This window comes from Myripristis murdjan, chromosome 6, assembly GCF_902150065.1.
Source record: "Myripristis murdjan chromosome 6, fMyrMur1.1, whole genome shotgun sequence".
NCBI lineage: Eukaryota > Metazoa > Chordata > Actinopteri > Holocentriformes > Holocentridae > Myripristis > Myripristis murdjan.
Window position 1 is genome coordinate 15,606,506 of NC_043985.1, and position 14,977 is coordinate 15,621,482.

A 14,977-nucleotide genomic window follows, 5' to 3' on the forward strand; every position below is an offset into this window, starting at 1 on the left:
TTTTTTTTAGATATTACCCCAATAAAGAGTTTAAAACGCTAAAATATATGTCAAGTACCAATGTAACTGTTTGGCCAGTAACTGTTATATCATAGCTGAAATTGGTAGAGTGGTTCCTTATTTGACTCCCCAGAGGAAACAGTAATGTATTACCCCCAACACTGGTGTTGTGTTTGGTGGCACGTTCCCAGCTCTGTAATGTCTCCATCCTTGTTCAAATGTTTGCACACTTATTTTTAGGCTCACCTGTTTTAGCTTGTATTTACAACTGTGGGCCACCCAAACAATAGAATACAAATCTAACAGCATCTTTGTCTTTCCGTTTTTATCCAGATGCAGAGTGAGTTGGATAAGAACATATCAAAGGAACTGGACCAGGGTGAGTGATGTTCAGCACACAGGCCAAGAGAAACATGTTACAGTGTTAGCTGAGCTGTGGAATCTGGTTAAAAAATGGATGGTAACTACATGTGAATTATAGCTATTGCTCCTACTGGTCCTCCTGTTTCAGACAGCAGGTTTTTCTGACTCACCCATGTTTGTTAACCTGTGATTAATGGAAACCTGGGAATCTGGGTGCCACGAGGCCAGATAACTTACACTCTGAAGCTAAACCTGCTCAGTGCCAGGTTTACTTGACCTTTTGACTTAACCTCAAGTTATTCATCAGAAAACCTGTCAAGCCTGCAGCATTACATTTGTCAGCCATGGCATTTCTTCTGTTTTTTTTTTTTTTTTTTTTTTTTATGTTTTTTGTTTGTTTTTTTGTTTTGGCGATCCCGTTGCCTTTGAAGCCCAAATTATTCTCAGAGCACTATGTCACAACAGGGTGATTAATTTAGACCCTGAAAAGATGTTTTACATACATTTATGAATATCTTTGTGAATGCTACCATCATGCAGCACTGTCATTAAATTACTCATTGTGGATCCGTACCCCTTTTAGAACAAATTTTATGCATTGCCCTTTGTTTTTTTTACTAGTGTTAGTTTGAGATGCATAGCATTGCATTAGAACTTCCGACTGAAGAGGCATGAAATAGGACACTCTGGTTTTCTTGTTGGTTGCTGTGGTGAATCCTTGTATCTGCACACCACAGTCAGCTTCAGCCAACTCAGGGTCAAATTCAGGGTTTACTAAAAAATCTAGAAATCTTCCTGAAATGCTTTCCTGGTCTCTCTCTGGTCCACAGCCACAGCAGAGCTGGACAACGGCTCGGCTCGTCTTTCCCCAGTGGGCTCGGCTTCGGGAGTGGAGCTGGACCCGGTCAGCAGAGCCACGCAGCAGTACCTGGAGGTCCTGAAGAAGAACTACATGATCTGACCTAAGGCTGAGCATTAAAACAATAATAATAACTATCATAAAATAATTTTTCCTCAGTACAAACATTAAAATGTTCAATGAAATATCAATCAATTTAGAGTGGCAAGAATAGAGAGGTCTGGTTGTACGCCCAGGAGTGAATGAGGAGACACACACCGCACGCAAGAACTGCACACTGAATTGGTTTGGTGGCTAAAACAGATTAGCATAATGTTAATCATAAGTTTTCCGGCAATCTTTGAATGTGGCGTAATAATTATTTGATCAAACTTTGTATTTCTCAGTGTGTGTCCTGACTAAAACAACACTAACGCCAAAACCACTCCCAGTCATCTACCACAGCTACTTCACATTCTGATTTACTCACTCTCCAGCTTTTAAGAAAGGAAAAATATATATATAATGCACATTGCACTTATCCACTCAGGAGCAAATGGAATAATATTTTTTTTTGTCTTTGAAAGTGTATTTTAAGCCATATTTTTAACACCGGCATTATTGATTGGTACTGTTGGAGAGCAACTCGAGTATTTGTTCAGCCTAAATGATCTGTTTAATCTGTAGACTTTATGTATCTTTTAGCTCCATATGTATATATATATATATATATATAATTGTGGTTTGGAGTTTTATTTGTGAATATTGGTATTGCAAAAAGTTGAATTTACTAGTATTGGAGTCATGTATACGTCATGCATAAAACTGCCAAGATGTAACATTTGGTACGTGCCATCTAATGGTGCAATATCTGTCTTGGTCTTATTTTATTAGACTCGTTGCAGTCTCATGTTTTGTTTCTGTTTTTGTTTTTTTACAAACATGATATACTTGAATAAGACGAACTAGAATACTCTCTGGTTATTCAAACAGGGTATATTCTTTTATAAGTTAAAATATCCACTTCGGTTTTGGTTGGTTTGCTTTTAAAGTTACAAGAAGTGGGACATTTCAGTATTTTTTTTTGTTTGTCTTTTTCAGGTCCTAAAAATATTATAATGAAAAACATTAATGGAACATTTTCAACTCCTGTATGTTACAGAAGACTAACGCTATAAATAAAATCTCAGAAAACCCTGAACTGGTGTCCACTGTCTTTGACACTGAAGCTCAGTAAGGCGAGGTCTAAAAGGGGAGCGCTCAAGTCATCAGGTGACAGAATGTGAGAGATGTTGCCATAAAAGAGTTTAACAGCCATGAAATCCTTATGCATCCATAGCTAAAAACAAGGAATCTGAGAGATATAGGCCATGGAGCTCAGTGTACACAATGTAGTAATCCTCCAGGTGCATGGGATGTGAAAAAAAACAAATGAACATAAAGAATGTCTACTTGAAAAAAAAAAAAAAAAAAAAATCAAATCTTTATACAGTCCTTGTTGAGAAGCAGGAAGTGGGATTTGTGCATTATTTGGTATTGACCTCTGCTCAGATATGTCCCTCTGCAGCTGTTTGGTTGCTCTGGATTGTGCGTATCTCATTTCAAGAGAAAATGAAGCTTGCCATCAATATTTCATGCACACCCATTTGTAACCCAGGCCTCATTAGCTAAGTTTTAATGTGTTTCACTTCACCAGCCGGCCTCCCTCCTCCCCTGCACACCACAACACATGAAAACTTGATGGTATGCGCTGGTTTAGAAACTATTCCCCTCACTTATTAAAATGAGACAATGTGTTTATGATTGCCCCCCTCCGGTGTGTCTCTCTTCCCTTTGATCTGTCCTCTCTCTGTCAGCCTCAAATGTTAGATATTCAAATCTGGTTACATTTATTTTTGTTTCCTTTACAGCAGATGGGCACATCTGACAGGCTGACTATTAGGTTTTTATTATTTCCCCCTTTTTTTCCAATAGACACCGCTTCATACACCACACATAAACCTTGTTTTGATTGAGGAGGTTACAAACATTGTCACGGAGCTTTAGAGCAGGGGAGAATACAAATAGACAGATTGCGAGTAAAAAAGTGTTGAAAGGGTTGTTTTTGAAAGACAATGTGGGCTTGAAACAAACCGCTCCTCAGTGGGTCATCCTGTATGTGTGATGCCCAGTCTTGTTATCTCAGACTGCCAGTCCAACAAATCATGGCAGTTGTTAAGAAAAACAATTGGTTTTCCACCTCCAGGCTCCGATGCATTATGAGGTTGCCAATAAAACCAATATTTTTATTTAGAAATCTTACTGTAATGACAACAACGTTCAAATGCATGTCTTAGATTTGGAAATATCTCAGACTGTAATCTTCTCACTTATTAAAACAGGGAAAAACATGATATACAAGAAATACCAGGAAACATGAAATATTGTTTTACAAGCCATACTGCATTAGTGTTTTTTTTGTTTTGTTTTGTTTTTTTTTTCATTTTTTTTTTTATGTATGTTGAGAGGCATACTTGAACATGAATTTCAGACTAAATGTATTTGCATGATGTGATCAGTCATGAGAGCTGTGGGAGTCAGTGGTGGCCATTGTTTCTCAATCAGTTTATTTTTCTATATTTTCTCTCATTAGCTCTATTGCATGTTTTTACTTATATGGCAAATTGATAAGTTGTGAGAAAATCAGTCTGGTTAATAGATGGTACTGTCAGGAACCCTCCTGATACGTTAATTAGTTTCATTAAAATGACTTTGATTTTTCACAGGAATTTGATGTACAGCCAAAATATCAGGGCAAAGTATTTATGAATACATCTGGCCTAAAAGCAATTTTTAACAGTCTGCCAAGTTATGTACTACTTGAATTTCTTCTAATAACCTGTGTTAGAAGTGAGTGAAATGTGTGCTAGGCGATTTTTGGAGTAGCCATCAGTTGGGGTGTGAGGATATGGCAAACTGATGGGGACAAGTGGAACAAACACGAGTGTTTATTTGCTGCTGTATGGTCCCCATGCTTTAAAAGGCATGTCACCACTGTTACTTGTCACCGACAGAATCCATAATGTGATGCGGGCAAAACAGATACTTTGATTCAATTTTCTCGCTCTAACACGATTTAAATGAGCCTCTTGGCTCGCCGGGACAGATTGACAGTGTTGTCTTTATTGGTGCTTTGTTTTATTTTTGGCTGTTTACTCTGCCTCTCCGCTGTCATCTGGCACAAAGCGCTTAAAGGAGCTGGCTTCGATATGGAAGATCTTGTGAGAATAAGCCGAGCATCCTTTCAAGTTCTAAGTGCTTTATATGACAAATATGAAAAGGGATGCAAGAAAGAGCTGACAAGTTTTGTGTTGCCCCATCCCTCAGCTGCAAAGAGCCGTGCAGGGAGAAGTCAAACCTGGAATCTTAAATCACAAGAACCCAGACTGAACTGAGAGCAAATAGGAAGACCCTTTTTTATTCAGGGGTTCACTCGGTCATGAAGTGGAAATTCTTGGGCACATGTGGAATGGGACCAATCAACATTTGCATTGAACAGGCTGCAGTGTAGGCTTTTGTGGGCTGTTGGTGTTTCGTTCATCACAAAATTTGTGCAGGAATGTGGTGAAGAACACAAACAGAGAAAAAGGGACAAATCACATCCCTGAGTTGTGGCAGGATTTGTTGTTCTCTTTTTAATTGACACCAGGACTTCAGCTAGAGGCTGAACGTGCAGCTGTGCCACTAATGAGGCCCGCATTCGCTTGGATTTTATTTACCTCGTCTATCCGATGAGGTTTGACAGACAGGACAAAAATGACCTTGACAAACTTTTTGTTTTAATCTGACGAAAGGTCCTTGAAGCTTTTGAATATATGACCCAAAAACCACGCAGGGGATAAATATTGCATTCATTCCCTCCCTTTATCTGGCACATAAGGAATTTAAAATACGTTTCTGGCACCAAAGTCAAATCCCTCACCTCCCCTCTCATGAATGGATTCACATGGGTTGAAGTCGGCAGAGAACGATAATTGTGCCAAATGTTTTTCATTGGGGATGATCACTGATTTACTAATGTACCAGGGAGACATTTTGATATTAATTGGTAGATAGTTCCTGCAAAATCGACCATGACAATTTCCAGGTCTTGTTTAATAAATAAAGAAGTCAATTTCTGACATGTTAACCAGAGAAATTATCACTTATATAAATATTAATAATTGAATTGAATTATTCTGACACCATGCTTGTTCTCCCATGAAGGCAAACTGCATCATGAGTGCACATCACAGTATGACTAATGTAACAGCAATGAGCAGGGATGCTGTACTGACTAATAAATATTGTTGACTTTATTGATCTGTCCTTTTTCAAGCAGCCATGTCCTGTATGAGTCCTGTGTTTGCCCGATGGCTGATATTTGGTGGATCAGATGGCCGTTAGCTGTGATGGCAGATGTCGCAGCACTCCAGACAAAACTCAAGACACTCAGTGGGCTCGCAGCAGGACTCGAACAGGACCGAGTGGCAGTGGGTGTGGCAGTTCAGCTCTTCCACGGGCGCGTCCTGGAGGGCCGAGCAGCAGCGGGCACAGCCGTGGCAGCAGGACGAGCACAGGGTGTGGAGGCAGGAGGAGCACGCCTCCAACAGGCCCAGCAACAGCAGCGAGCACTGGCACGACAGGCAGGCCAGTAGCATGTGAAGACAGGAGTCTGTGGGCATCAAGAGAAAAAAAAAACAAGAACGAAGAAAAAGCGTGTTGCAGAAAAGCCATGACATATCCCAAGCAAATTGTCGTGCACCAAGAGAAAAGGGGATTAACAATTCTATTAGCCCTGAATTAATCTCATGCATGTTTATTTGTTGTGCCATCTAGAACTTAAAAGAGAAACTACAGTGCACTGCTACAGTGATCAAGTGTGATTGTGATTACTTAATCACAGAGTCTAGTTCAGTCCTCGGGGAGAATGAAAAGGAGGCCGCCGAGGCCACCAGTGATGAACAACTAGGAAGAAGCTGTCACTAGATAATTGCTCTCCTATCCAAATTAGGCGCACACGAAAATTGCATACATTAACCCCATTCATGCATTATGGTGCATCTCTTAAGGTCCTAACCACTGTATTATTACTCAGCTACCTTTTTCATCCTTACAAAGACCAGATAGTGGGTGAGCTCATGCAAATCAACGTGTTTTATCCTGTTTACTCAAGAAAGTAAATGAAAAGAAAATGGCAGAATTCCCTGGGGAGTGGGGTTCAGCGTTTCCCTGCTAAGCTGCCCGAATTGTCCTCCCCCCCAACATAACTTATGCTAATGTCTGTTTGTAGACGAAAAAAGAGCATCATGTGTAGCCACTGTACTGATTTAATGCATAACTTTAGGGAGATAATAACATGAACACAATGATAAACAAGAGCTGGCGCACCGCAGGCTTTGATAGTGCTGAAAGAAAGAGCAGTTTGAAAGTCCTCACAAAGTTTTTAAAGCTCCATGCATACACAGATAGACAGACAGATAACCTTCCACTGCTCAGTGCTAATAGGATTTATTTGCATGTCCATATTTACCACATCATATTTTTAAATGTGCACATATGTGCAATGTGACATGGTGTACAGTCTATTTCATTTTCGGCGTGTAGCTCTGAAGCTGCATTTGCTGTGCATACCATGTGGTGTAGCAGGAGGTTGGTGTGAACTTTTCAGACTGTCCCTGCCCTTCCTCCTTTTGCTGCTGCTGCTGCTGCTGCTCTGCACCGACAGGCTGGAGCCCTGCAGTCCAACCAGAGCTGGTGACAGAGGGGACAGTGTGTGCTCTGGGACGCCAGGTGAGAGGGAGCAGCCACATCGCAGGCACGGCTTCTGGATGTCACCCGGGGGCCTCGGGAACCCTACAGCGCCCTCTGAGGCCTCTACAGGTGGAGCTGCAGCTGGCAGAGGCTGGGCTGGACATAAATACAGAAATAGAAACAGAAACTCTGTCTCTTGCATCATCACTGTTTGGCAGGGATGGGAGGGATGGTGTGCCATAAAGAGCCAGGAGTCTGCATTTTGCTTGGCCCATATACAGGGTGTCCACAAAGTCTCTTTACAATTTAAAAAAATCTGTTACAAAAGCAATTGATGAGATATGTTAATCAGATTTCTTCTATGTACTCAGTGGTTATCAATGTTTTTAATCACATTGCATTTGTGTATTTCAGCAAAAGATCACTGATGCCATTGCCACCATTGATGAGGCTGTGCTACAGCGAACATGGCAAGAAATTGAGTACCGTGCTTGATGCAACCAATGGTGCCCATATAGAGGTGCATTAAATGAGGCACAAAACTTCAATATCTACTCCTCATTTTATAATAATTTCCACAGATGTGTCTATTCATTTGCTTTTGTAATAAATTTGTTAAATTGTAAAGAGACTTTATGGACACCCTGTACTACAATTTACCCACATTTTACTTAGCAATTAATGCAAAAATCCCTCGATTTTCAAATTAGAATTTGATTGAATCACCCACCTTATAATGTTGCTGCCTGTGTGGCTAACAATGTTGTCTCCATTCACAAACCACAGAACTGATAATTCACTCTGTAAAGCAAATGTTTCCCAGGGACTATTTACTGGCAGAGAGACTATTTCACTCCCAATTTCACGCCCAATTTCAAGTCATCAGTACACACAACAGTGCTGCTGCTTTTAGGAAAACGAATGTGGATGACTTTATTAAAGTGATGGAATACCACTGTGAAGAAAGCTTAAAGTCTCTTTAAGTACATTTTCATATCATAGTGGCATGAATGCAAACCAATGGCCAGATAAAAGGTAGGAAAAATGATACGGGAGTTCTAAAATACAATGCTTACTTTGGGAAAAGATGAACAGAAACGTGAAGTGAATGCATTTTGTAGATATATGGTTAAATATGCAAAACCACTGGTATAGTCTTTTAAACATAGAGGCTACATTAGAACAAGTGCAACATTTACCTGAAGCCTTAAAGTAGAAAACAAGACAGAGGAAAAAAAAAACAAAAAACAATATGGATTTCAAATTAGAGGAACTGTATGAAATGTTGAACAGTAAATACAGCAGTGTGATTATGTGCTCTCATTTTGATTTACAGTCCTGTAAGCATGACTGCATGTTTCAACTGTTTAAACACAGATCACAGAGTTACAGGGTGAGGTATCAAGTTACTTTAATACTACAGACACTGACAATACTTTTATTTTTAGTGGTCGTTTTCAAATTTTTGTTACTGACTTTGTGTCTAAGAATCAATTCTTGTGACATCCTGGGGAAAGAATCAAAAGGAGAAACTCAGTGTTAGTGTAGATGTTTATGCACCTGACAATATTGATTTTTCTTAATAGCTGCTTGTAGTTTTGGTGATGTGGGAATTTAAACTTATTCTACTGTTGTTCTCATTATCAGAACCCCCGATCAGTTTTTAAGAATTTCTTGGCTATTTGGCTGTGATTGATTAACTCTTTTTTTTTTTTTTTTTACACAATATTATTTTACCAGAATCTTCTTTGTAAAACCACAGATCTGAGGGTAAATTGACAATTTGATGATTATTATTTAGTTACAATTTTAGTTGACATTTAAGTCCATGACTTTTAACAACGTATTGTTCTATTCCTCAAAACTCAGAATAAAGCTCTACCTCTGAAAAAAAATGACAAATTTTAATTACAACAAATTCTAGGTTTCAAGGTAAATTTGAATGACTGCGTGTATTTGCAGTGAGACGATAACATGGGGGAAAAAAACATTTTCAGCTGTCTAACAAACAAACTGTTGGTTGAGCTCATGAAGTGTCACATCTGAAGATCTGAAATGTCTTTAGTCAGGGATGGCTCTAACCCAACCCCGAGTCACACATGTATTGTTCATTGAATTTATTAAAAGGTTGGCTGTATGCTACGGGTCACTCATGGCTCCTACTTACTGATAATGAGGTCAGTGGAGAGGGTTTTTCCTCTGGTGACATGATCCATGTGGTGAAAAGATTTCCTGCTGATTATAAACACATTAAAAAAAAAGTCATGTTTGAGTACAATCAGCATGCTGTATATAAATGTAAAATTAATGCTGATACACAAGGAGACACAGTGCCTCGTAGGGAAAACAAGCCAAACAAGACTTTGCAGATATTCACCAGACTGTCACAATGCCAGCTGTGCCGACTTGTAGATGTTTGTTGACAGATTTTCAAATAATAATCTGTTAACATCACTTGTGAGTCAGCTGCACCCCACAGGTAGGGTGAGATAAATATAGTGGTTTGGCAATATATATCAAAAAGACTCTGACATTTTGCTTTAATTTAATCCAATCCTTTGATTGTTGATTTTTTTAAAATTTAATTCCCAATATTGCTGAATGTGTAGCGAAGATGTGAAGGGTAAAAAACACAGGGAAAAAAAAGCCAATGAGCAACTTTGCAGGAAATGGCCCAAACATTTGCAATGAATTAGTAAAAGGCTACAAGAAAAATGGCCTGGAAATTAATGATGAAAGAAAGAAAGAAAGAAAGAAAGAAAGAAAGAAAGAAAGAAAGAAAGAAAGAAAGATTTTTTTAAAGAAAATTATCCTAAACTGTATTTAATAATGTTAGATTTAATGATGTTAATGATGTATATAATTATGTTTTTTTTTTTGTTTTTTTTCCAGGACTTTTTTATTTTCAGCTCATTTCCTTTTTCTGCATTTTTTTGCATTTCCTTCTAACTTTGCACTAATTTCTTGTTAATTTTTAGGTCATTTCTTGTTAAGTCGCTCCTTGCCTTTCTTCCCATTGTTTTCAAAAGAAATCAGATGTACTTGCTCAGGTTTCAAAAGGGTTAAAGCAGAGTTTCCACTTGCCTTGAGTCTGCTCACTCGGTCGCTGTGTCCCTTTCAGCAGTGAGTCGTCTGCTGGTGACATTTCTGATTCACAAGACTGTCCACTGTCCCTCATTCACTTCAGTCCTTCATCTGCCTGCTTCTGTCCAAAACCTCCTTCCAGCTACATCACCCAACACGCCGGCCTGAGTCACTGCTCAGAAGGCTGTGAGCTATGTGTGTGTGTGTGTGTCTATGCGTGTGACTCAGTGACTTACTAACTCCCCCCATCCCAGCAGATGCCCGTGCTGCCGCTCCTAAATGACCTCAGAGCAGCGTGCATGGTTGTATGACTTCAGGTTGCCTTCCACGCTCTGCTTTTAGTCACCTAACACAATGGAGACACATACCCCATAAGTGTGTTAGCTGAGTATGTATGCAAATACACACCCACACACACATATAAACACACAAGCGCAGTCATATTCCTCCTGACACTCCAGCCAACCTGCCAAAGCCATCGCAAGTATTCATCATGCAAATAAATGTGAATACAGTGATAGAAAAATGCATCATGCATGTCTGGCAAATGTATGTTTTTTGGTGTTGTTTTTGTCAAGTTGACCAAATATGTTTTATATTGAATCTTTACTGCTTCAGAGGCCGTGTCTGTGTTATCATAAAAGAGGCCAGCGGATATAAGTACGTCTCTTTTCATCATCATTAGAGTCATGAAAAGCATCCCAGTCTGAGACCAGCGGATGAACAGAATGGGTAAGTGATTAGCTTTTCTTTCTCTTTTACATTTGCTCTCCATGCACAAAGCTGTCTGAGCATAAAGGTGCCGCTTATTAGTCGCTAAACACTACATCAAATCACTCCTGTTAACAGTGAGAGTGCTGGGCCCATTCATCCCTGTGGATTTATTTGTATTAGCTGAAATGTAAAGCAGGTAATAAACCTCTGCAGTGAGCTTTCTGTCTTATTAGTGACCAAACAAAATCAACAAGTCCTCCAACCCACACAGCCACATAGGTTATTTCCCCCAACCCTCTAATACGACCCACAGGAGCGTTTCCTAAATTAGCAGCACATATGACCCACGGAAGCATTTGGGAAAAATGTTGATTAAAAGAAATACCAGTACCACTTTACAATAAGACTCCCCTTATGAAGGTTTACGAATAGCTTCTAGTTAGGTTATTAATTCAGTTGTGAGCACATTTCATATATCCGTGCAGGCTCACTATTTGGCAAGATCAAGTAAAGTGAGCTCCGCAACAAGCAAGATCTGAGACTGAACAGAATAGATGCAGTGCAGCGGTGACTTGGTCTTTGACAAATAGTGAGCCTGCATCGATGTATGAGGACTGTTACAACTTGTTTATGATTGCTTATTAATGATTTATGATGTGTTTACAAAACTAATTAATAACCACTATAACCAATGCAAATTTATTGAAAGTAAAACATGCATAAGGGCTACCAGAAGATGTGATTTCCTGTTTGGCCTACATCTTCCATGACAAATGAAACAGCCTCACTGCTTTACTCAACTCCTCTGTGGTAAGCTCTTAAATAAAACACCTCTACATTATGACGGTACATTATGAGGTTTAATAAAAGAGTTTGGCTTTGTGTGACACTGGATCTCAAGGTTGTAGCTTCAATCCTGTCGGGTTCAGCATTTTCGGGCAGGTGGGGGTTGAGGAAATTAAAAATAATACTTCAACGCACGATCGATAAAGTTTTATTTTATTATTTGGCAGATGCATTTATCCAAGGCATTTTACAGAACATGAATGCACCTTTTTTTTTAATGAATCAAACCACTAATTGTGTTAGTTTGATGCTATACTCTATCTTTTGAGCTACATTTTTGTCACCGCTCAAAACAGGAGAAGAAAAAAAAGTCCATTAATAAATCATTAATCACAGGCAAAATAACATTTGAAGCCTGGAATGTCAAAATATTGTCCTGTGACGAAGGAGGACTCATTTATATTAGACACAAGCTTTATTACGTCTTGATGAGCAGATGAACAGAGACCAGCTCCTTTGCAGGGGCTGTTGACTAAGTACTGTCAAAGTGCTGTGTAGAAAAACATGTTGACTTGCCCGCCTCACAATCAGTATATGGCACATCAAAGCAACACCTAAGTGAAGCTGTTGAAGTTGTCTAGCGCCATGCTAACTTCCAGTCAGTAAACACACCGCATGGAGAGGCAATCAGAAAATGTCGCCTCATGGGCTGACAGCGTATCAAAGGAAGCCCTGAGAGCCAACAGCAAACCTAAAGCTAACTCTTTATCAGCCCAGACAATTACTGACATTAGTCAAAACAGCCGGCTCAAACTCTCAGGGAGTTGAAACAGCGTGAAAATCCAAGGCCTTTGTTCTGTATTTGGTAGCGAAATCTATCTGCTTCATTTGATTGGAGGTGGTGAATGAGACGATGTGCGATGTGGTTCTGCTGGGATTGTCTATTCATGCCTTTTCTGATTATTGTGATTAAAAGTGGATAACGCATGACTTTGAGTCAGGGATGATCACAAGGCAAACAGCCATACATACATATAGAAATGAAGATAAATTACATTCAGGTAAATCATTCATTTATATTTTTTTCCTCACAAATACATGTTCTCGTATAACTTAAATTTTGATGCTTTCTATAAGATACACAATGTATTTAGGTGAACGAGCTTTATGTCAGTCTACAAAGGTGGGTAAACTGAGTGTAGATGGGTTTATCCTCGACTGTTTCCCTGATTACACACAACACACTGATGTAGTCTGCACAGAACAGACTCTTTTAGTCTCATATTTAGTGTTAAAATCTTATTTTTTCTTAAAGCAAATGTAAAAAATCTACCAGTTCCAATAGTAATCAACTTGTTTCCAGAATTTTCTTGAATCAAGTGTCGTTTTCTTGAGCCCAGTGGGCTGATCTGACATATTCTGTCTTGTTTGGACACATTTCCTGTACCCAGAAAAAAAATCCCACCTCTGCTCTTCATCCCACAAGCGGATTTGTTTTTTTTTGTTGTTGTTGTTTTTGTTTTTTGTTTTTTGTTTTTTTTTTTTGTTTTTTTTTTCACATCTTTTAAGAAAAACAACTTTACCTCTGAATAAAGATTTGATCACTGACAGGGATAAAATGTGTGTTAAGGTGGAGATTTCTTTGCAGAGTGTCAGTGAAGGCCACATTGAGAAATAAGGATTAAGTTTAGAGCTGGGCACAAAAATGAGTTTCGACCACAAATGCCCCGTGTATCAAACTAACATAAACCCCTGAACAGCATATCGAATTTATAGCTGTGTATCCACATGACATTTAGGTGCGCCAATGAAACTTGGTTTGTTCAGGTGATGCTTAAAGGCACCATGCTGCTCCAAGGAGTGAATTCAGTTAAGAAAAATAACTTATCTGGATGCAGCCAACACATAATCTTATTTAAGTAACTCACTTGTCCATTATAAAACCAGAAATGTGCAACTGAAGAAAAAAGTTAAACATGCATTACTACTTCATTTGTCTTGAATATTGGAACTCTTAGATTTTTTTGGTTTGTTGTTTTGTTTTTGCCTTTTTTCAACTCTGTGACCTGACTGGAATCAATTATATTTCATAGGGATGGAAGGTGCAAAATTCAAGTAAACAAGGATCATGTTTACAGGTATTTATTACACTTGATGAGACATTATGGACATACAATTACAAACACATTTTGGTAAATACAAAGTGTTGCATGTTGCTGCACTCATCATCTTTTCTGAATACAGGTGGATACAAGTGGATCAACAAGGACACTTTCTTTCAGCTGGAACACGTACTGCTGTTCTGTATTAAATAAGCCACACACAGTGAAGTACATATACAGAGAAAGACGTTTTTTGGTGATAAATATGGTTAAAAACCCTCTTGGACAAGTTGATGCACATCTTCCAAGGAACTTCTATGTACAAAGACAACAAAGGAGAGCCACAGCACAAACTATGCATGTTTTCACAGATGCCAAACACAGAAAAAAAAAAAAAAAAAAAAAAAAAAAAACAGCTCCTCTTGGCTATAACTCCACATTCATCCTCTATACTGTGATTTGATCTCTTATTTGTGTCACGACAAATTAACAAAACAACATTTCTTCTCTCTATCTTTCAAAACAAATAAGTCTTCATTTACTGGAAATGACTTTCAAACCTCAATCTGGGATTTTTTTTGGATTATACTGTTTCACTCATTTAGTGCTTGTGATGATGTTTTTTTTATCTTGGTTAGGTCCCTCTAAAAATCCAACAATGACTGAATAAAATAAAATAAAGGCAAAGCTATTTTTAATGATCTTTAATCTTAATATGTAGGTAAGCGAGGGTCAAATAAAGCAAAGAAAATGATGAAACATGCCTGTCCAAATATGAACAAATCGCACCACTGTTCAAAACATTTAAACTTCATTTTCATCTGGCTTCATTAAATGAATTTGAGCCTTTAAAGAAAATGTCTTCAGACTGATTATATGGACATAAACAAAGCTGGAAGAAGAGGTGGTGTTACTCTCCGCTAATCTGTCAGTCAGCATGTGAAGCAAACTGCAGTCATTCAGTCATTAAAACTGTCCTCAGTTTTCCGAGGATGTTTAGCAGTTTGTGTGTACTGTCATTGTCATCAGCGATGTAGCAATACAATAAATGAAGGGCAGACTATGAGCTACTGACTATGAGCTGACCGAAATCAGGTGAGAAACTGCAAGAAACTATCAAAGGTATGAACCAGAAAAAATTCAGATTAGCTCCATGTTTATGGGCTTTTGCTCCATAAATCTTATAAGCAAGACAAGGCGTTTATGATGGTTTGTAAACTCTGTATTACAAATTACAAGCTGGATTGGTCTTGCATTCACTACATCCCTGAATGTCAATGAAGTCTTTTACTCCTCTGCTTGGTAACTGGCATCACGT

At 38.7% G+C, this 14,977-nt stretch overlaps 2 protein-coding genes across 2 annotated transcripts in view; one reads left to right on the forward strand and one right to left on the reverse strand.

Annotated features, from left to right (window-relative positions):
* Positions 1-2,402, forward strand: part of ankrd26 (ankyrin repeat domain containing 26) — a 37,015-nt gene extending 34,613 nt beyond the window's left edge. The window contains exons 44-45 of the mRNA XM_030054751.1: positions 334-379; positions 1,194-2,402. Of these exons, the coding sequence (XP_029910611.1) occupies positions 334-379; positions 1,194-1,324 (177 nt within the window). The 3' untranslated portion in view covers positions 1,325-2,402. The remainder of the gene's footprint in view (positions 1-333; positions 380-1,193) is intronic.
* Positions 2,403-5,622: 3,220 nt separating this feature from the next.
* On the reverse strand, positions 5,623-10,118 carry LOC115360537 (myoD family inhibitor domain-containing protein-like). The gene is made up of 3 exons (XM_030053511.1): positions 10,058-10,118; positions 6,854-7,129; positions 5,623-5,894 (listed from the first exon to the last, which is right to left on the reverse strand). The coding sequence occupies exons 1-3, from the start codon at positions 10,116-10,118 to the stop codon at positions 5,623-5,625; spliced, it is 609 nt and encodes a 202-aa protein (XP_029909371.1).
* Between the last annotated feature and the right edge of the window lie 4,859 nt (positions 10,119-14,977).

Excerpts from the sequence above, each read along its gene's own strand:
- LOC115360537 (XM_030053511.1), bottom strand. The coding sequence starts at position 10,118 with ATGTCACCAGCAGACGACTCACTGCTGAAAGGGACACAGCGACCGAGT. Across the intron at positions 7,130-10,057 it reads ACCGAGTGAGCAGACTCAAG|CCCAGCCTCTGCCAGCTGCA; the intron begins GCAAGTGGAAAC and ends ATTTATGTCCAG. Across the intron at positions 5,895-6,853 it reads ACCTCCTGCTACACCACATG|ACTCCTGTCTTCACATGCTA; the intron begins GTATGCACAGCA and ends TGATGCCCACAG.